The following is a 23,064-nucleotide window of genomic DNA, read 5'->3' on the forward strand; positions in this document are numbered from 1 at the left end:
AACAACAGCCGAAAGGGGAAATCGGTATACATCTCGTGAAAGTTGACTCGGTACTTATTGATGTTTGTATACATGTCGCGATAACGAACCGCCGACGGCCGTTCCGTTCCGATGTTTGGTCCTGGCAAAACATCAATACAGCAGGTGGGACTCTCCTTTCACGGACAGGTGTATGCCTACGTATCGCTTTATCCATGAGTTTGCCGAGTTGCGTTAATCCAAGGCCGTTGTTAATTCACTTTCCACGGATGAACTCGTCCCAGTTTCGAGCGCGTCTCTGCGAGACGCAGTCTCCCGATTTCCGATTGCGCGTGTTGCTTTCCGTTAAGATCTTATTATCTTAACGGATATTAATATCTTTAAGGGCCAGTCGTGTTAGCTAGCATTTCGTAAAAATCGTTCGCGATTTTACGCTCCATCGCGAAAATGAAGGATCGGCATCTATGAAGCGTACGGAAAAATCAGCGGCAGACCGCGACTCTTAAAACCACGACACGGATGAATCACGCACATCATTATTATTATGTAGTCTCATCCGTGATGCTATATTGACGAAATGATATCTTCGCTTTCAAACTGAATGCGTGACTAAGTAAGGCGGTGCTCAATTCTTCGTTATCATCTTCACCGATTAGATTACTCCGCTGTCAACGTTGGTATCTCTATTAATATTATGTTACTCGTATTTTTCAATAAGCATACTATTTAAGCGTCTATTAGCAAAAAAAGAAATTTAGTGTTAATTTGTGCGGTTTACGATCGTTTTACATCGAAATTTGAATAACCGATCAGAATTATAAAAAAACTTCAAAAGTTATTACTCGAGCAACGTATCTAATTCGTATCTTATCTTTATGCGATAGAATATAGATTCGAGGAACCGAATGTTCAAACGCAGGAATCGCTTCTTCGACTGTTGGAAAAAAGCGTATAAAACTCTGAATGGTATTTTATGAAATATTTTGTTTCGCGGGTTTGCAATGAAATGTTTTGTTTATTCATGCATGCGATACAAAATTTCAAGGACTAACAGACCAGGAAAAAAACGCACTCCTCATACGACTACAACTGTTCGCTACACGTTGCAAGCGTACAAAAAGTGTACATACGAATGGAGATTGTAGAAAGATTATCATCGGTATTTCGTTTTGATTAGCGCAGAGCTCCGCTTCTCCGTCGTCGCGTCGGCCGTTTTTAATTAACCGTGCACTTACACCCAACTTACATTCACCGTCACATTTGTACACAACGTAGTATTTAGCCCTCTGTTAAATTATTTCTGCAGTCGCGTCCGTAAAAAGGTTCGGTTCGGAAATTCACTTACGTAGCAACTACAGCGAATAACGTACTCTTACCCGTTAGTCATCAAATAAATATCTAACAACGTAATCCCGAGAACCTCGACTATTAAAAGTAACGCAGTAGGCTAGATGTACATTTACATGAAGATCCGCACAGTTCGGCAGCGATATCAAGTACGTACGTTAACACGTGACGTATAGCCGTGTTCAGCATCAAGTACGCGCACCGCGTGCGTGCCAGAAAAGTGTTACGACGTTTAACGGCTTACAATTAATGAGAAAACGCACGACGTCGTGTACGCATTGTACGCACGCCTGATTGAAGCGTACTGTCGGTTGCAGTTTCATACAAGCACATCGCGTTACAATCAATTTACAATAAGGTCGAAACGCGGCTTGCAATTTGCAATAATGTCAACTGATGATACAAAAATCTTATCGATAATACGAATATCATAAAAGGGAGATATTTTTACTTTGAATTTTTTTCACGTCTGCGCAACTACATCGTACAACGTTTTCAAAATATCGTACTCGTACACTAAAAATTCAACGTAAGAGACCGTCTACGATCTATTAGCTATTTCGATATTGATTAAATCTCACTCCCCAAATTCCCAAATTAAAGCGTACTAAATTACCGTTGTTAATTAATAACGTTTGATACCAACGTCGCCATCAATAATTATGTCATCAACTAGGTCTAAATTATTGAAAACATATGTTACTTCTATCTTTTGGACACATCCTGTATATTGCCTGCCTTCAATCGTTGCGCAAAGATCATATAATCCGCTAACGTTTAACAGTTTTAACATTATATAGTGAACCTTTCTCCTTACTATATACAGCTGCGCATCGTCTATGATAACTTAATTTTACCGAGGAAGTTCTGTAAAGTGTATCGCGCAGAGGCTATGCCACGTTCCGACGATCTTCAACTCTCAATATTATTCCATTCCATCCCTTACGTTAAACAATCTGCTCTTCGGACTTTAGACCGAGTGTCTAATTAAAAATTTTGCTCTCCGAACCGGGATTTTTAACAATCAACACTCGCGATTATTGCAAGCAGAAATCCCAATCCTATTATTATACGCTTCTTGGAGAGTATTTGAAATAGAAAGTAGTTCTCTCAAGCGCAAACTCTTGAGTATCATATAATCCTAAATTCGACATTAGTTCAGTTATATGAACTTTGCTGATAGGAGAGCAACCCTCGGAGAGTATAACAAATTGAACGTGGCATCGCAAGAGATTCTTTTTCTTATTTAATGTCCATCGGATAATTTTGCTCTCAAAGATTTACTCTTATAGAGTGTAGAATCATCCAGATTTGGATCAGTATTCGAGATTTCTCGTAGAGTGGAATTATTCAGATTTGGATTAATAAGTAGCATATCAATTTTCCGCGTTTCAATCCAAACTTTTATCGTTTCCGTTAAAATTTTCTCGTCTCTTTTTTACATCGACTGGCCCAGCGAGAGCGGGTACCCTTAATTAATAACTAGAATTACATTTATATTGCAATTGACATCCGTTTATTTATACAATTAGCTTGATGCTCGCGGCGTTCTCCTGCATGGATTAATCTTCGTCTTACATTATCTACGTACCTAATTTAAGCGAATTAAATTTTGATTTAAGCTATAATCTCATCCCAGCCGGCTTATTAATAAGCTGCGGAAGTTCGTGAGATTCTGTGCTAATCCGAAACATGCGTTTTCCCTGACAACGCTAATAATAGACTAGAAAGGAGATTCTGTTTATCGCCCACCTGGGAAAGGCCGAAATCTCGCGAACCCCCGTTGCTTTATTAACAACGATATGTCGCGTCTCGCACAGTTACCACTCTAATTTTCTAGAGCCGTCTGTACTCTCGACAACGCTTCTCTTTTCATCAACGTCGGAAACACCTTAGAACACCGATCTCAAGAATTTCACGAATCTATGTCGACGATCCGAGATATGAACAGGTCTCACGGACAGGAGAGCGCCGCCAAAAGCCTCGACGTGAAGATCGGCATGAGATTCATCATTCATTAATTTACTTAATTTCTGTTTCACCTTTTTCCTCGCGCCACTCCATTTTCGTTCAGCTTAGGGCGGATTTCGAGCGAATCGAATGACACGAAAGGGTGTAAGACAGCGTAGGCACTTTTAGGAAAAATGGCTGACAGTGAGGTTGCGTGTCCACTCGAGAGTTAAAAGCCCTTCTTCTCGAGAACAAATGTCAACTGTACAACTTTATGATTAACGGAGAGTCGGGAGAGTCACCGACTATTTTCTTCAGAAATTTTTGCTATCGACGGTAAAAGTTTGCCACTTTCGGTAATAAAACGCTGGAGCGGACATTCAATCTAAGGTGTAAGATAAATCAGAACCTGCCTGTAATCAATATGTAATCATTATACAATTATATGTACTTTAATATACATACATATAAATCATATAATTACGTTAAATCTTGGGAAATCGCATTTTACAATTTCGCAAAAAGAAATAAGAGTTTATTTTTAAATAACGCGTATGCGTCTATAATTGTTAAATCTGTTTCAATTTTGTTTCACTCCTTTTCGATTTAATTGCATATATACGTAAAACGCGAGAATTAAGAGGTATATTCTCTCAAAATTTCATGTAATTTTATCAAACGCGACACATATCTGCGAAGGCAGGTCCTGACAGATCTTACTTTCATAAGAGAGACATGTCCTTAAGATCTATGTCAAGAATTTACACGCTGCGATGAAAGATGTTATACTCTCGCGATAGAATAAGATGACAATAAGACAAAGTGATTACGCACATCAAGCGCACCTATGCCCCCGTACATCCGAGTAAGAACGCAAAGAAACCGACAGCGGAATCTCGTCAATTTAACGCTGCCACGCAATATCCTTCACCATTTCCGTACTAGAGCTGCACGTATATAGTCTACAATTATCTACGAAACAATTGCTTTTCGTTGACGATTTAAAATAATCTAAAGTCTCTATAAGTAGCGTCGCCTTGTCAGTGACTTGTATATAATATATTACATATTCGCTTTTTTTTGTGTAGGTGTGTGTATGTATGCTCTTTATTTCGTCTCTTCATAATGTCAAAATATTTTTACTTTGTCTATTATACCGCGCGCACATTGCGGTTTGGGCGTCTTTTCGTGTTATCCGCGACTCACGGGGAAAGTTTCACGAAAATCCGGAGAAAGAGCACTCCTGTCCTCGTTCTTTTCATGGTAACACGATAGGCCATTCGATAACCAACATTGCACTATGTATGTATACGTAATGTCCGTCCGAGTGCAGGTATGGATCAAACAAAATCGAGCTTTTCTTACAGCCAAAATCTGTTTTCTTTTTTTCTTTCAAATAATATGAATAAAATATTGTAATACAATCAACACGAGATACACCTACCCAATTTCATGAAATATATAATTTAATGTAACCAGTTTTAAAAAATCGAATCAATGCCATTTTTAAGATGAATAATTCATTTAATGATTAAAAGATTTTTCCTTGCTCATTGCAACTGTGCACAGAAATATTCAAATTTACTTTTCAATAAATCAGTTATTGATATTGTTCATTAAACAAGTATATTATATTATATTGGCGATATATATTTCCGCAAAAGAATATTAATTCATAAGGAAAACTGGCGGAACTTAATATCTGCAAGATAAATACGTCGGTTTTGTGGATCCGTATTCTGCCAAAATAGCAGACGAGTCAGCAGTGAAATAACTAATGAGTAGTAATGAGAAATTCCGGGAAACTTAGTGAAATACGCGTGGTCATAAAAAGCGTTCTTCATAAAAACAATAAGCAATTTAAGAACATTACAGATAACATATAACGCATAAACACAATTTTATACATACATTCTGCTCACATCCCGATTAAATACAACCTTTGTACAGTTTTCTCTTTTATATAGAATTCTGACTTCCCGTCGGTCGAATTAAAACGCGTACGCGCGTTCCCCTCGCGCGTAAGTTTGCGCGAGATTCCGACCTCGGTTAATCCCTTCAACGCGATGCTTCTCATCTCTCCTCTTCCGGCCTTCCTTTCTTCTGCTTCCGGTAGCACTCGGTCTTCTGGTCTTCTCGGTCCGAAGCACTCACTCTCGTGCAACCAAGCTGTGATGCGACGCGACGGTGCGCAACGGGGGGGAAAGAAGGCAGGAGGCGGGAGCAATAGGGATAAGAGGCGCACGTTCTTTTCTCCGCGACTTGTGAGCCGTGATTTCTTTCAGTCACGAGTCCATCCTGGCAACTTGGCACTGAAGGGAGAGCGAGCTACGCGATGACGTAGGACGATCTCGGCCCGGTCTTGTCACATCAAAATAGGCCGAGCTTGGTCCGCAGGAACTCCTTGATCGGAACGTAATATTGGCTCCTTAAGGCCACCATTTCCGGTGTTTTGCGCAGGCTGTTGAACAGGGTTGTGTCCGTCTCGAACACCAATACCGTCACAATGAACAGCACCGTGATCGTCAGCATAAACGCTGGAATGAAGATCCTGACCACGTGCAGACTCCTGTGTCTGAGCTTGCCGCTCGCCGCGCGCCGGGCGCCCTGATGGTGCTGCTGCTGGAGGCTGAGCTTGGAATTTTGCAACTTCTGCATCTTCGGTACCGGTGTGACCGAACGACTGTGCGGCTTGCCGGATGCGTCCAACAGCTGACTCTCCGACGAGGAGTGGTCGAAGGAGTCCCTGAAGTAGTAATCGTTCGCCTCGCCCTCGTGCTGACCGACTGAAACAGAAAGGACGCGATCGATGCTATTGATTCAGGCTGCGTTAGCGAGTGACTCGTAAGGAACGAAGACGTTACAAGTGCGGAGACTTTCTGACGATCTCGCTTCGAAGTTTGAGGATCGCATTCGTAGAGCGTAGAGCTAGCAGGGTCTATTTACGATATTACGAACTCAACTGATTTGAAATAATTCTTTTTATTTATGATAACTCATTTCCATTGCATATTCGAGCCAATATATCATTTCTTTGCTTTTAACTCTCAAAAATAAAAAACAAAAAGCATGGAGGAACGTGTGAAAAACACGAAAGAGGCGCAAATAAAATAGCAGCTATTTTATGTTAAACTAATCCAATTTTATACAGATAGTAAGATATATATTTATATCATGCACCCCTTATATATCGCAATGCGGAATTGAGTTCAGAAGAGACAAGAATAAAATAACTCCCTTAGATATCTTCTTGAACGTGCAAATCAGCAAAATCGTCTCCAACAAATCACGTTATTATCGAGATGGAATAATTTCTGTATCTATAAAAGATATTATTTCCGTAATTCGTTATTACAATTTACTCAGCTAATTGATCCTTTATTCGAGAGATACGTGTTATCATTTTGACGATAAAATATTAGAAAGTTGTGTTAGAAGAATTTGAAAAGAAATGTTAGAAAAATTTCACGTCTAATTTCATTCAAATTATGATTTCGTTGAAAAAATAATACAAAAGGTTTCATAACGATGGCTTATTTGGGTAAAAGTTAGATCAACGTAGAATAGATCACATCGATCTCCACGAATCCACGATCCTATACGGAGGAGATCGACAGATGAATTCACGTATATGCGTGCACTTTCGCAATCGTAATTGCGATCGTTATTTTACCGATTTAACTACTATCGTACTTGGGGCTTGGTGCTATGTGACGGGAATCTTTCAGTGACTCATAAATATTCGAAACTCCTGAAAAGCAGCCCCGTCCAACGGCCAATTGGCAAGCACGGTGTCGAAGTGTCTCACAAAACATTTCGCGAATCCACCGGGGGTAACGTGTCGGATGTGTCGATTTATATATACGTTAACGCTGTTAACAGGCGCAAGCCCATGCAGACCGCAATAGTCGAAGCGTAACATAAAGGAAGAGGCAGGGTAACAAAGCAGAGTCCAACTCCAACGACAACGACAACGACGTATGAACGTATACACGCGGAAGTATGGGAGAGGGCGAGGTAATACGCGACTAACGGAAGAAGAGACAGAGGGTGACGGGTTGGGAAGGAGAGGAGGAGGAAACGGGAGGTCTTTGACATTTCAACGTCCTAGAGGGGTGGGGGGGTCTTCGCGCTTACCTGCTGCCTCCCGTCGTCCCGAGACTCCCGAGTGATCGAATCCATTCGACAGTCCGGGCCTCGCGGCCAGATTCGCGCAACCGTTGGCGGTCTTCGTCGTCGTCGATCCGCGGCCTACCTCGCCGTCGATCTCGCTTACCTCTACCCGCGTTTTACCGCCGTGCTCGTCGTGCGCGTAGTGCACGCTTTTGACAGGGATGCGTCCGTTGGCACTCGCCGGCGCCTTCGAGCTCTTGATTATCAGGGCGGTCGACCGCACCACCGTCGGGCATCGCTCGTTAGTCAGGGCGTTAATGCGCTGCCGCACGACGTGCTTGACGTCGTGGCCCGCCAGCTCCTCCGAGCCTATCACTATTTTCTGACTGTACAACGGTTGCGGTCGGTTCAGCGTGCTCTTGGGAAATTTCAGTTTGGCTTTCGCACGGTTTGTGGTGATGGTGTTGGAGGTGGTGATGGTGGTAGTGGTGGTGGTGATGGTAGTAGTAGACGTGTGGGTGGCACTCGCATGCGTATCATTTTCGTCTACGGCTAAAAGAACAGAAAGAAAAGGAGAAAACAAATCAACCGAAGGTTCTAAGAAGCCAAAGAAGCGACGGCGACGGCGGCGGCAACGGCGGCAGCGGCGGCGGTGACGGCAGCGACGGCGCAACGAACATCATCGATGCACGAAAGCCCGAACGACGTTTACTCTTCGATATTTAGCGAGCAATGCGAGCGGGCGGCGATTCGATTTACTACAATTTTATGCTTGTTAGAGTTCATTCCTTTATAAAAAAAAAGAATAATGTACGAATGTATTAATTTTCGATTTTTTTCAGGTCAGCTTTCGTTTTTCTCAGGTATAAGAGTAGTTAATTTCGAGTCGATAGAGATCGTATCGAAAGATTACCTCGCTTTCTAAGAAAAGCAAAATTCCACGTGTTATTCCGTATTATACGCTTAATCATGCATTAGTTTCTATCGAAGACACTAAACATTTTCTTACTGAAGTACCTTAACAACTATTGATTCGATCGTTGATATATCTGACTAAGAATACGTTTCTCCTTTATAGAATTCGAATACAAGCTTTCATCGGGTTAGTTAGTTAATATATCGCTGTTTTCATTGTCGTATACACATGCGTCGCGGCGATGGACTCGAATGGGCCAAGAAGCTGAACGAGATTAGGGAATCCAATGTTATGAACAGGAGAAAGAGAGAAAAAGAGAAAGAGATAGCTAGAGAAAAAGGAAAGAGAGAGAGAGAGAGAGAGGAGAGAGAAAGAGAAAGAGAGAAAAAGTGGCAGTTATCACGGCCGTTAACTAACCGTTGTTTCTCCTGGTGTGAATCTCTTGGTCCTCGGATACGGTCTCCAGAAGGGGCAAGGTATTGTCTGGACAATAGGGCGAGCTGAGGGGAACCCCCGCACCGCCCTCCAGCATCCCGCTGCCGTCCAGGCCCGCGCTGTGACAGCTACGTGGTAAACTGGAATATCCTGTGAAATGTGAGGAAAAGAAAGCTATTGCACAGTTCATGCATTAAGATCGCATTTCAATTACCTTACAATGCCTCTCAATTTTATGACAAATCGAAATCGCGCTGCTACGTAAAATTGCGGTAATTAATCCTCGGCGAAATCCTAAATCTGACTGAATTTCTACCATTCTACAGAAGAATGCATCCGTTAACACGGACTACCAGAAATAACGACACACCGTATGCAAATTACATAGCGGTAAAAAAAAAGAATTACTCACGTATTTCGACGAGATCCTGGCTCGGCGTGCTGGGGGTTGCCGGTACGCTGCTGGCCTTTCTTCTCAAACACGTTGTTTGGCAGCGTTGTATCGGCGGCTCCTCTTTCCGGAGTGGTCCTGCCTCCTCCAGAACTTCCCTTTCCGTTCTTCCGGTATATTTAAACTTGTATCCCCACGAAAAGATGGAGCCGCCACTCACCACCGGCGCGTCCGACGCCCTCGGCAAGCTGCGCACAGTCGTTAAAAATTACTCGTGATGCTAAATACCCGTGTGCTTTACGCTTTGCTGTTGCACAATTGGCAACTAACAATTATATATATATTCGCAGCGAACTACCATCGTGACAAAACGCTTATGAACGCGTTATTTCTAGACTTAAAAAAAAATCGTCAAAAATGATTAATCCACTGGTTCGGACCGTCGAACACAGTGGCACCGCGCAGACAGGCGCCGCGAAAAGATCGCAAGTATCGAAAATAGGCTTTCACCCGCGCGGAATCCAACTAAGCACAGAAGAGGGGATTTATGCTCGCATAAATTTACCGAGCGGAACTAACTCGGGACTGCGCTGGTCCCGCGATCGAAATCGTCGCGTTCGCCGTTGCGGCTAACGTTAACTCCCCGAATTTCGGGGTGACCCACAGGAATTCGCGTCCCTCTGGTTAATACCTCTACCTAGTTGATTAGATTGTCTCCCCTAACTGTTTTTCGCGTTTGATTCCAGGCGCGGCAATTTTAATGGATATAAGAATATTTTTTACTCTTGTAAATTGTTATAGTTCTCTGTATAATGTATCGTCAACATATCTTTCTCAGAAAAAGTTGACATTTAAAGCTGAACCAATACAGGTTGAATTTCTGTCGCATATTCTATCTCTTGCGGTGGTTATTAACGTATTTTAATTATTTGGATGGCGGCCAAATTACCGCGACAAAACAACGATCATTCACCATGAGCGATTTTACCATCTCTAATGCACACTCGAGACACTCCGATATGTATATCTTCATCACGAATAAATATGACCAATGTCAAGATTGCGTGCATCTTTCCAATAACCCTTTGATTCTTCCGTTTATTATTGTAATCACGAAATCTTCAATTTGAAGATTTTAGAACTTCCTTATAGAGAGCTTTATACTAGGCAGATTTAACAATCTTATTTTTGCAAAACAAAAATTTTGAGGAGTGAAATCGACTCTTTACTATGAGAAATACAAATTTAATTGATTTAGCAAATTCAATGGCAACGGCGCGAATGCTGGAGCTTAATTCCAGATCGCGTTGTCGTTGACGATACGTTTGTTCGAAAATGGTGCCACGTTATGTTTATGCGTTATAAAATTGATTGAAACGTACATGGGATGATATTTAATTACCTAATATTCGTAAAATTGCGATAATCCGCTACTGCAAATGTATAATACCGTACCCGAATTGAGACGATACGTTCGTCGCCGAAACGATATTCTAATATACAAGTATATAAGCATTCGTTCGGGGCATCCATCAATGCGCTCGCGGTAGAAACAGTAAATTTGGCCGCGCGATGGTAACGATAAACCGTGCATGTAAATGCCAGCGATATTTCTGGGGATCAAATGCATCTTTTACAGCAGCGCCGGAGCTACTTTTACGGCCTTCGTTCAATTACTTATCTCGGAAATTTCGGAGAAGCACCGCACGTACAGCGAGGCCAAAATGCGAAAAGGCCGGAAGACATTTTGGAAACTTCGCTTAAGCTTCAATCTAGTATTGAAAACTATAAAAGATCTGCGAGTGATCGGTCGTTATTAATCGAGGAGAAAGATAACAGTTTTGTTTCAGTCAAATAATCTGTTATATGCAGCATCGTACTAAGAACCCTCGAGAAAAGTCAGAAATAAAATTATAAAATGAAAAACATCTTTTTCTTTTTTTAATTTAAAATACAAGTTTTCCTTTGCGCGCGTTTGAATCGTCAATATACAGGAATTTGCGTAATGGAACATGGTGAGAACACGTGAATGGATAAAAGCTTCTTCATAAACAGCGGAAATGCCATGCGATGTAAAACACGGTAAATCTCATACGTGCTTAAAAGCTAAAAGGGAAACACGAATAAAGGGGTACTCACGTAAAAAACAGCATTTGCTCGATAGCGCATCTCCACACGTGACGACAGTTCGTTGCCGTGGGACATTTGAACCCGACGAGATGCTTTTTCTGAAAATTGCAAATGCGAAGACGCTCGAGAAATATCCTATCTTGATGTTATATTGTATGTATTATGCGAGGAAATATCCGCATGTTTGCAAAATAAATCCGACGAAGATCATCTTTGCTCTTTGGGCAAAATAAATAAGTGAAAAAAGAACGAGCAGATAAACTTTAACATTGAAACTTGTTCCAATAATCGATGATGATATTCTTTAACGACCATGCACGATGACAATCGCACTTGTTTGAGATTATTGCAATGTCACGTCGCGTTTGTACGATCGCAAAATGGAACGAAACGCGTGTGAATATTATCAGCTCGGAGAACACGATTCCCTACGTTTCGTGGCCGGAATTTCCAATTTGAAAATGAGACGGATATCCTGTAAAAATGTACAGTTTCAAAGTGACAAAGACGCACGGCAGTATTGTTCGTGGTTTTATTAGTAATGAAAAATAGTGCGAAGGCAAGAGGGTTCGTGAGATAAGAAAGATTTATTATTCGTAAGGCAACGTAAGTACGAGATACGTATCTCCTAAAGGCATCTATATTATAATTCCATATTTTGATATGGAGCCTAACCCGATCATATAAACATGTACAGAAATCGTTCCAAGCTATTTGATTTTTTGTTCGATGTTTCTTCTGATTTTTCTACATTAATCTCGTAATAATTAAATTTTATATGCGATTAAAATCGCTCTCTGACTCACCTTCGTCCTAACGTCCTGCGCGAGTCCAGCAGGGAGAGAAATAATAGAATTACTTAATTTACAATCACGTAGTATCTGACGTCACATGCACATACCGCACGCGCATACGCTGCACGCGAGCGAGTCATGCACGAACGAGAGCGCGCATTTTCACGTGCGATTATCGTAATATAGTAGTATACAGCGTTTGCAATTAGAAACTGTCGAGATAAAACAAGTTCTTTTCAAGGGTTTGAAGGTCTAGATTTCCTGAAAGGAACTTGTGTAACGTGATACAAGAAACGTGGTTAAATAATTTCAACGAAGATCTTTTAATGGACAAGGGTTTTTGTTATCGTCGTGCGTTTAACATTCAGAACTGAACGAGCAACATTACAAATTGAACAAACTTTACAACGAAGCAACGGTTTTCAGTTTTAAGAGCCTTCGTTTCCGTTTGATTTCATGCAATGCATTGCGTACACGATACATTTAAGCTAATTAAAGCCACGTCTTACTAGATGTTATTCCCACGTTTTTATTCTCCGTATAATGTATTTAATGCACCTTAATTTTAGCAATTAAATCATAATGTTACGAGATTCTTTTATACAACGTAGTATGCGTGAAAACTTCTCTGGAAAATTTTTTAATTATCATTAGATGAGGAATATTGCGTCGTGTCTATCACCGTTTTCGTTCGATAGATCATGATATCTAGACAGCAACAAATACGCTTACCTCGTTTATCGTCACATGCACGATAAACATCTTCCCTTCGAAATTGATCTTCTGAACTTCCGACCAGCGGAAATGCTGTATCTTCTTTGAGTCTTGGAATGTCAGGATCCCACAGTGGTTGATGCCCAGATGAAGCTGCGTGCCCTTGTCGGGATCCTGTAAATGTAACGCGAAACGTATTTATCAGAAAATAGAATCGCAACGTGGCCGGAAACACAATTCAAACGTTCGTGTGGATAATGTAAAAAAAAATTTAAAAAATTTCCATTTAGTTAATGTATTCGCTATTTCGAGAGACTATCCTGAAATCGAATCGCAATTTTATCTCTCTTAATTTACATCAAAAATGTAAATTTTGATCGACAACGTAGGAAAAACAGTTTACATGTATATTACTGCCCTAGATGCAACTAATTACGTGGAAAAGTTGTTTTATTAAAATTATCTGCAATTGTTATGTTTATATTTGTAACTTGTTACACACTCTGATCCATTTTTTCTACAAGTCTTTTCTTTCCACAATTTATTCAATGCTTCGTTATTGTCGACCACTTCCGATAAGTGTACATCGCGACGGTCAATGAGACGTTCGGCGTGTGAAACAGATACTTTACAGGCGAATGTGGTACTTTTCTCGAGTAAGTGAGAACATCGAACATCTCGTAGTCAACGAGATGCCGTGCCATAAAAATGGCTTTTTCCCTTAAACGGAAGACGGTCGCAACAGTGGATCGCGATTATTTCTTCAGCAAAAATGTCGCCGTGCAGCCAGGAAGTGGAAAACCAATAAACGACAGGTGCTACTACATCATCACGCACTCGTCTCTCATGAGGAGAGTGCAATGAATGCATCGTGACGAATAATAGCGGGTTGTTTTTCCTCGCAAGTGATACGAACGCGAGATTGTTAGTTCGCCGAGTCGCTTATACATATATCGTAGTTTATTTGTCAGCGAGAGTGTTCCGACAAAGATAACTGCGGTGGTTTCAATGGGCGCATCGATCGACCGAGACATTAATTAAACAATAGCAATAGTGTGTTACACTAGCGGTGTTGAAAGTGTGTCGGTGATGAAGTTAATATTAAAAAGCATTTTATCGTTAGATTATCGCTTGGGAGATGAATCATTTTGTCATTTTGGATAGGTTTTGCAAGAAAGTTCTTATACCTCGTGAAATAAAAATAACGCAGGACGTTATATAATACATAACATTGTGGCTCCCCTATTGGATAATTTCGAATTCTAAGGGCCGGTCTCACAGTCTCCGATTAACGTGATTCTCCCTAGATTCTCCGATTAAACTCACTCTTCGTCTCTTTCTAGGGGGATAGTTAGAAAGAAATGCAGAGTGAGTTTAATCGGAGAATCACGTTAATCGGAGACTGTGAGACCGGCCCTAAAATGTTCACTTTTCGACTCATACAAGTTGGAAGGCTATCTGTACGCGGGTTGGTATGTATCACGGTAACAATTGGATAAAGATGTCTCGAGCGAATCCTCAATCGGTTGTCGACGAGGTATAATAGATGCGCTCTCGAGAAAATCCCTCGTGGAAGCGTTTGCTCCTCGTTTGAATATCAATGAACGCTGCTTCATATTCTGCGATATTGGAGGAGACGTCAATGGCAGCTAAAATCAGTTATCTCCGAAAACGTTTCCTATATATATACCTTGCAGAACCGTCCAATGAAAAATGAAATCCGTTGCATGAATCGAATTGCAGATTAAATGTGGGCTAAATGATGTAATGAATGGAAATCTGTATCTATAGTACCTTTATGCGATGTACACATTAGCTTATATTAATAATATTTATATTGAAATTTGTAATACTGTCGAATCATCCAACTCAAGTTTTACACGTAAAATAATAACGCAATGACATTCAAAACATTTAATTATCACATAGTAATAGTCAAAATGTAATTACATAGATTTAGGTTTGAACGTTCTAAAGCAGAGAAATATCACAGATATCGGATGGCGGAGTAAAAAAGGCCGCCGATTTATGAAACGAACACACAAAGCGCGATCGTTCTCTCGCGAGGAAGATAAACCGGTTATGAACTCTTATCGACATAGGCGAGATATATGGACTTTTATCCGCGATACCTATACGGCTACATTCGACCGTGTTGAAATTTATTAATCCACGTTCATCTCGATCTCAAAACTTGCAACGAAGTCTCGTTATTCTTACACCTGGATTGTGATCTGCACTTTTAATAAGGGTAAAATAAACGATGCTTTTCGCTACATCCTCTGAAGAAACAACTGAGCTCATTTAAAAACTTATTTTTTAATCTTGAAACAATGAAACGATTTGTAATAATAATAAAAAAATTGTAAAACATATAATTCGAAATTTCGAATCTCTAGTTGAGCTAAGCAAGTTACTGAAAGCGTAATCCTATTCTCAATAAATCATTGATCCTTGAATTTTCAAATGAATTTGACAAATAGACGCCACTCGTAAAAAAAAACGCGTAAACAACGTTTATGCGGAGTTTCGTCAAAGGATAACGTCGCTAACGGATTGAAACGTATTGCCGGAAATAAAGAAGGGCGTCATTAGCATCACGAAAGGAAACGACCATGAGAGCTCGCCCGAGTTGGTCACGCTATCAACCCGTTAGCAACATTCAAATTCGTTCCTCGACAATGTGGTCGCCCACATTGTTGTTGATCACGTCTACTTTGGATATACCATTGAGACCCGTCTCCTCGAGATCTTTCTTGGAAAAGTTCAAATACCAAGTTTCTAGGTTCTGTTAGTGATACCGTCAATTTGCTATTCGCAAACGACAAAGTTGGTACGTATGGAAATAAGAGCAAATCAAAGAACCTGAATTGAAAGTCCTTTGACGTTATTCATTCGCTGTTACAAGGAGCGTGCGAGGATAACGAAAATTACCTTGACCAGATGTGGATCTACCGCGTACGTGTCCAATTGCGAGGCTATCCTAAGGAAGTAGTTTTCCGCTTGTTCCGGGGTGAACCCTTTCAACTGAGTCTGATGTAGCTCCATCGCCTTCTCCTCAATCGTCGGCGTCTGCGTCTTCAGCAATTTGTGCTCGGAGATATAGTTCCCTTCGTGGATTTCGGGATCGTAATCCCCCAGTTCACCTGAGAATTCCGGAAAAGAAAGGTCATGTTGTAAATATCAATCGCCCGTTTCTTCTCATTTCTTATGATATGTATAAATATACATACATGCAGAGTTTATTCATTTTACATATATTGATAGAAAAATATTTGAAAATTATGATTGTAGATTTCTAAAATTTAGAAATTCCTTCTTTGTATCTAGTTTGCACAAGAAAGAGATGCTTAACGGGGGTAATTACGCTTTAAGATGACAATCGCATGACGGATAGTTGGAAAAATGACTGATGCTTATCGCGACTATTACTCATATCACAACAGGGCGTGAATGACCAGATATAAATCGTCTGCGATTGAGAAATGAGCGCTACTTGAACCGGATGTCGAAGACAAATGACAAAAGGAAGCAAACAAATCTCTCGAAATATCGAACTAAACTGCGGCACTCCTTATCTTTTCCAACTGATGAGAGAGATCCATGTAAAGAAAGCCATTTTTATTTTGCGAAGAACATACGAGGAATCTGCATGAAAAACGGCCTACTTTAGCAAATAGGGGAAAAGCATACTGATCGGATTCCGCTCTGAAGAACGTAAGAACGGCTATCGCCAAGGTCAGCAAAAAGATCCATCGAGGAGCGAATAGTTTTTGTAGTTACCGTCGCGGTTCGCTGAAAGGTGAACGATCTAAGAATTGATGGTCGACGACCGAAGTTTTAATGCAAGAGTCACGATCGGTAGAAAGTGGCGGCCCTCATTGATTGGCCCGTTACATACTTCTCGATAACGAGATCGCAAGACAAACAAAAGATTGAATCCGTACTTATATAAGAGGACACCGACTCCGGAAGGTTACTTTCCAGACTAACTTCGATCACAGTCTGAGATTCCGTAAATAGACAGTTGTATTTCTCGCCGAAGCACGAGAAACTAAATTTAACGACATATGCATATACGAATGTATAATTAAAGATACCAAAGGTCGATTACAATTGTATCAAGATTGAATATGCGCAACTCTACACTAGTCAGTCTAGTAGCTAAATTGATTAATCTGTATTTAAACAGCCTCCATTATTCAACTACTTACTTCGTAATAGGCTTAATCGCGATTCACGAGAGATGCTGACAGATTTGAATTAGCTGAGATTGTTTTTTTTTTTTAATAAACTTCAAAGAAGATAAATAGTCGCAAAGCCACACAATCGTATATTTTACGGGAATGGCGTTGCAGGATCGATATGGACAGCGATCAACGGGCGGGGTGGGTGATACACGATGACCGTGATAGGTCACTGGAAAGGAAATCCTGAATTATGGGATTCCCGAGGTTGAGATAAAGGAATAAATTGACCGTACAGACACATGAAACGGAGAGAAGCTGAAGCTACAGGAACTGTGGCTGCACATGCCATGCGCTATTCATTGTTCACAAACCCAGTATTAGATATAAAATCATATTAATCGTTGTAATCGTTGTAATCCTACTAATCTACCAGCTTAGAATTATTTGATTTAACTACTGTTCTCAAGGAAAAATTAATTTTGAATTATTTAATTTATGAATTAACCAGATTCTTAATAAATAATTTTGATTAACAAAAAATAAGATTTAAATGCATGGAAAATGATAAACGGATCAACGGATGTACGAAGGAAATAAATTCAACCAGTCTCTTTTTCATTTACAAAGATGAAGAGCATTCTCGCGTAAAGCTTAAGGGCGGTCAGATGAGTCTTTGCGCTTCGTTGTCTTTTCTATCGCAAAGACATGATTGTGACGTATAATAAAATCCGAAGATGAAAAATCGGCGAAGGATGACAAGCGGGATGACAAACTTACTTTGCACGATGCAACCCACCAGAAGCGCTGCTTCACCGGGGCTGCAACACAAACGTCCGTAAAGCAGGTCCCTTTTGAGCTGCTGGTACACTTGATACCTGGTGATCTCCTCCTTTAGCCGCAGAGGATCGGGCGGGTAGAATTTCACGCGAAAGCACAGCAAAATCTCGTGCATGTCTGGAACACAGTGACAGCGAAAGGTTGGATATGTTTCAGAGAACCAGCATCTTCGCTTACGACCTGTGTACTTTTGTCGTGCAAGGGAAACGCTACGCTCGCGATCTAACGTCCGATAAGCTTCTCGATATAATTTCACGCGCTTGACCCGAAATATATCTTGTATAATCTTGGTCGCAAATTTATTTAATACAAGCATGCTAAATATATATTTATCTCCTTCATACAAACTCGTTACGAATATACGAGTGTACGTTACAAACATAAACCTATTAACAGCGTAAGGATTTAATTAATAGTACAACTATATAAGTTAATAGCACAAATATTGCTATCGTCGTACACCTCTGTGTATTTCGTAGCATGGTATATAGCCGTACCGCAAAAATTCTGCACTACCTATTAAACCTTCATTACACATGTATATCATTGTACATTTATTACATAACTACGCGATTTAATATTAACGCAATTAAAAATAATTGTATAATGTAAATTTTGAGGTAATTATTCTCAATAATCAATTTTGTGACAGAGCGATATATTATATCGATTTCCTCTCTCTTCTCGGAACGACAATCGATACACATGCGATAACAAAGGAAATAAGTAGCATTTGCTAGTATTCCGCGTGTATAAAAACATTTGAGCGAAAACAGAAACGGAAGCGGACGGTAGACTAATGGCTTTGCAAGTGGAAACGCGACGTTCGTAAGTTTTCATTTCGAGTGAATTTATGATTATCCTGTCGTATGTGTCTCACGGAGAAACATTCGAGCGTACCGTGCGGAGTCAAGTGGATATTTATTTTATACAAATGAGAGGAACAGCTGGCGCAAATATACACTTACGAACGTATCGCCGCGCCCGCACCGATGCAAATCGGGCTCTACACTCGGCGGTAATATAACATCGCCGCCTCCGTAATGCGAGGTCGTGATCCCATTCGATACGGTATCATTACGGCTCGTTGCCTTCGACAGATATAAGATACTGTCTCTAGCACTGATCTTCCGCAAAACATACGAATATTAAGTAAATCGAACCAGGTTGCATTTAATCCGGTTTGACTATGATAAACGCGCGTCATGCGATTTGTAAAGTTACAAATTGTGTTTATGACGTAAATGTATCATTAATATTGTCAACTTTACGAGCATTAAAATCAACAGGTACGCGACAAAGACGCTCGTTCGCGGTCCACAAATATCTCTGAGTTCAAAGTCGGCCATTCGAGTTTATTTAATTCCATTGCAAGGGAAAAATCTCTCTCCGCGACTCCTGTCGCACCTTCAATGAGCGCAAGAATATTTTTTTATTATTCGCCACCACGCGACATTTAATCTTTTTGTCGACCAACTTGCGTGATCATCGGGAGTTTTTTTTTCGGGAAAAAAAATATCCTGACGCTTTCGGACAGGTCTGCTCCGAAGTCCGTTCAAGTTTACGAGAATAGGCCAGCGGGTCGCGACTGCTTGAAACTTTGATGTGACATCGACCCGACGTAATCGGGCGCGGGAGGGAAAAGTCGTACCTCGACGACGATCGACCCTGCCTCGGTCACAGCTGTTCCGCTGATACCTGCGTTCTCTGCGCGGCGACGTCATTGTGGCCGATCGACTATAACGCCCTTTACGACATTATAGACTTATAGAGTTTTCGCGGCCGCGGTAGAACGGGATTGTTTTCCCGAACCTAATAAGACGTTCGCGCGACGTCGATTCGTGCATTTCGAATTACACCCACATCCGTTGTGTCGTTAATTGCCTCGCGTTACACGACGTTACCGCGAATAAGATGTTTGTTACAACTTGAGCGCGCCTTCGCGGGAGAATGCTCGGTATGCACCTCCTCGAAAACAGAATAGAATGAACAGAGAAACGGTTTTTCGAAACTTTCTTGTCAAAAGATAGCACGATAGTAGTTCAGTTTTATTTAAAAATCCGCGTTGTTCACAAATAAAAGGTAACGTTTGTTAAGTTTTGAATAATACCAACCTTTTACCTGCTTAATCGCCGTTTTCGCTAGGTCCAGCCAATGCTGCAAAATAAAAAATTCAAATATATATAACATAATATATATAACATAAACACGCTATGGTAGATACGTAAGGGGATTGCAATACCGTTGCGTGTCATGCGAGACTAAAAATTCTTATCATTTATTTATTATCGCTAGTCCATATCCGACTGTTGTAGTTTAACAACCATTCTAATGTTTAAGTATTTATATTCGTGACATAAATTTAAGATATTTGAAATAGTATTTTGCCCTCTGTGTCTGTTTTCTTTCTAAACAAGAAACAAAGATACGAAGCATGAAATTCGTCGTAAAATTTTGTCGTAATAGTCTCTGATAATACAACCCCCGTAACAACCCCCGCTCGCTTGTACGCATGAGATATTTACCATTGAAAATTACGCCGACGAGGTTGCGCATCCGTTTTAATACTATTTCAGTGAGGCCAGTGAAGACATTAAAGTGACCATTACGTTGAACGTGCTAACGCAAGTGCGTAAAGTGTACGCGGTACCGTCGACAAAGTAGTAGCTTCCACAAAGACTAGTCGTCGTTTCGTGCGACTATTAAATTAGTAGAGATTTACGCGATAAATTTTAGGAATCTATAACATATCGGATCAAGGATCAATTGCACGGAGCAATTTCAGGCTACTCCAAACTGCTCAGTGGATCCATTTGAGAGGATAAAGCGGATCGTGAATAGCTCTATAGTTCACCGTATATCTCGTTAAGCCCCTCGTTTACAATATGGCCACCCTTTAAAAAAAATATAGATCTCGGCAGGCGTTGCTCAGGGTAGTAACAATCGATACAATTTATCATCCTCGAGGGATTTTTAAGTACGGGTCTCTTTCGCGGTTCATTGTCGCTTACCGAGTATAAATGCAAATTCTAAAAATTGTCGCACTGCGCAAAATGCGATGAACGATCATTCACAATTTCCATTAAAAACAATTCCCGTTCGTACGACATGAATTCAATTGCGAGTCGAGAGAACAGCGGGAGCTGTGCATGCCTGAGGATAGGGTGCGGCGCGTTAATTTTTAAAGAAGACGGCGATGGAGCCGTTTGCGGACATCCGGACGAACAATATCGATTTCACCGGGCCTTATAGAAACCAAAACTCGGCAAGATGTTGTTTTATATCGAGATCGCCAGGCTACATGTCTTCTGTTAAAAAACGAGGAATAAAAATTATTCAACTAAGTTATGTAGGGTTTCGCGCATATTCTCTCGAGTTTATTTCGTATTTTAACGACTATATACACTGAGAAAAAAATGTTGTAAATTTGATTAAACTCGTTTAGTTGTAGTGATTTGTTTAATGCAAATATTAATCTATTTAAATCAAATATACGTGAGTAATATCAAGAAATTCTGAATCTATTTAAATATAATATTTTTTGAATTAACAAATGTTAGCTTGACAGCCCGTGACCGCTGCATTTAGTTGAATCAAATAATATTTCTTTGAATCTACGACTTTTTTTTCTCAGTGTATGTATAATTCGCTCTGTAAGATGATAATTTCTTGTAAAAGAAAATTTAAAAATATCTTTGTTAAATATAAATTTAAATACGACGGAAAGAATGAAAAATTGCTGTTGCTCTATATCGTAAAAGATATTTTAATCCCTCAGGTTTGCATTAAAATTAACATGATTTTCATCCTGAATTAAATTTTCTACAACTGAAATTAAGATCGATGTCTTTTTCCGGCGCACTCGTTCACTCATGAGATATTTAAGTGAAAGTGCACGGTTATTTCAGATAGACCAGTTCTTCAGGAATGCCCGTAAAAAACCAGCAAACATGAGAAAATTCTCCTCTTCTGAAGTTTTGCTTAACTGAATTACGATTTAATAACGTATCTAACGATTGACTTTTGTTCAAAATAATGACTGTGGAATATACAATGTGTGAGGTATAACTTTTACGCAAAATATCCTATCTATTATTCTTTCTTTTCCTCAATTTCGATCGTTATTAATTTCAATGTGAAATGAATATCGCCGATATATTCGCATGTACGTGTATTTAAATACATTCACATTTTCAACGCGTTTGCAGGTCTTCGTGACGATAGAACATTTATGGGGTAAATTAGATTTGTACCCTCTGGCCCTGGAATCGCGGCGATCGATGCGTTGAAACGCACCGTTGACGTTGTACGGAACGATATAAATATTATTTCATGATCGATAACAAATATTTTTGCCCTCTTGTATCTTATTCAAGTAAACTGAAGCAGCAATTACTACGGCAGGCACGATAGTTGTATCGGTTTCATGATAAATTAAATTAATATGTCTGTTTGGAAATAAAAATTCAATCGCGTAAGTTTTAATTTGGAATATTACGGAGAGGAACGGAATAAATGATTAAGCCATTAACGCGTGTTCGTGAGCGAAGTACAATAGTGTACTACGGTGAATCGTTGGTATTTCAAGGCACGCCTATTTTTAAGTCCTCCGGAATTACACCGATGACCTAAGAATAACGATTACGATGGAGTGTACGGCGCATGCCATGCCGTTCCAGGTGTTAGTAGAGCGAATTTAATTGCGTGACAGAGATCTCTCTGTCTTCCGCAAACATGTCGACCATTCTCTAGAGTAACATTTAGGATAAAAAACAAGCTGTAATTATACGAATACTTTGTGTCGCAAAAATTATATACTTGATTTTGACTCGCTCGCAAAGATATCCTGAAGAGACAAGATATGCAAAAGAAGTATGACGTCTTGGGAGCAGCGTTTCTCTAAGAATTCACCGTCCTATAAACGCAAATTTTTTCCCTTACCCTTTCCCTTTCTTTATCGACGTAGCGAAGCCCGAAGTAGTCCATCTCCAAAATGTTGAGCTGCTTACACACATATTCGAGGATGTATCGTCCTTTTTCTTGTGGCTGCAACAGAAAAAGAATCGTCATTAGACGTAATCAGTCCTTTTATGCTTATCTTGTTTCCTCTGCTTTATTTTTTACGTGGAAAAAAAAAACGCTGGGGGGCAAACAAAAAGAATGGTGTATTATTGTAGTAGGGCTAGCCTTACACTTAAGGAAACTTGTAATACTTTAACAGTCTCTCTCTCTCTCTCTCTCTCTCTCTCTCTCTCTCTCTCTCTCTCT

The 23,064-nt window shown here is 40.2% G+C and overlaps 1 protein-coding gene across 3 annotated transcripts in view; it reads right to left on the minus strand.

Annotated features, from left to right (window-relative positions):
- Nucleotides 1–974: 974 nt before the first annotated feature.
- LOC112459802 (FERM domain-containing protein 5) overlaps nt 975–23,064 on the minus strand; it is a 30,869-nt gene continuing 8,779 nt past the window's right edge. Inside the window, exons 2-12 of one of the 3 annotated variants that reach the window (XM_025024130.1) lie at nt 22,738–22,842; nt 19,911–19,953; nt 17,737–17,913; nt 15,704–15,915; nt 12,788–12,943; nt 12,068–12,082; nt 11,271–11,359; nt 9,153–9,379; nt 8,723–8,890; nt 7,414–7,941; nt 975–6,062 (exon numbers count right to left, since the gene is read on the minus strand). In XM_025024130.1, coding sequence (XP_024879898.1) covers nt 5,647–6,062; nt 7,414–7,941; nt 8,723–8,890; nt 9,153–9,379; nt 11,271–11,359; nt 12,068–12,082; nt 12,788–12,943; nt 15,704–15,915; nt 17,737–17,913; nt 19,911–19,953; nt 22,738–22,842 — 2,136 coding nt within the window. In that variant the 3' untranslated portion in view covers nt 975–5,646. The remainder of the gene's footprint in view (nt 6,063–7,413; nt 7,942–8,722; nt 8,891–9,152; nt 9,380–11,270; nt 11,360–12,067; nt 12,083–12,787; nt 12,944–15,703; nt 15,916–17,736; nt 17,914–19,910; nt 19,954–22,737; nt 22,843–23,064) is intronic. The other 2 variants (XM_025024131.1, XM_025024132.1) reach the window with 2 other exon arrangements.

This window comes from Temnothorax curvispinosus, unplaced genomic scaffold, assembly GCF_003070985.1.
Source record: "Temnothorax curvispinosus isolate PA1 unplaced genomic scaffold, ASM307098v1 QBEX01010126.1, whole genome shotgun sequence".
NCBI classification, from domain to species: domain Eukaryota; kingdom Metazoa; phylum Arthropoda; class Insecta; order Hymenoptera; family Formicidae; genus Temnothorax; species Temnothorax curvispinosus.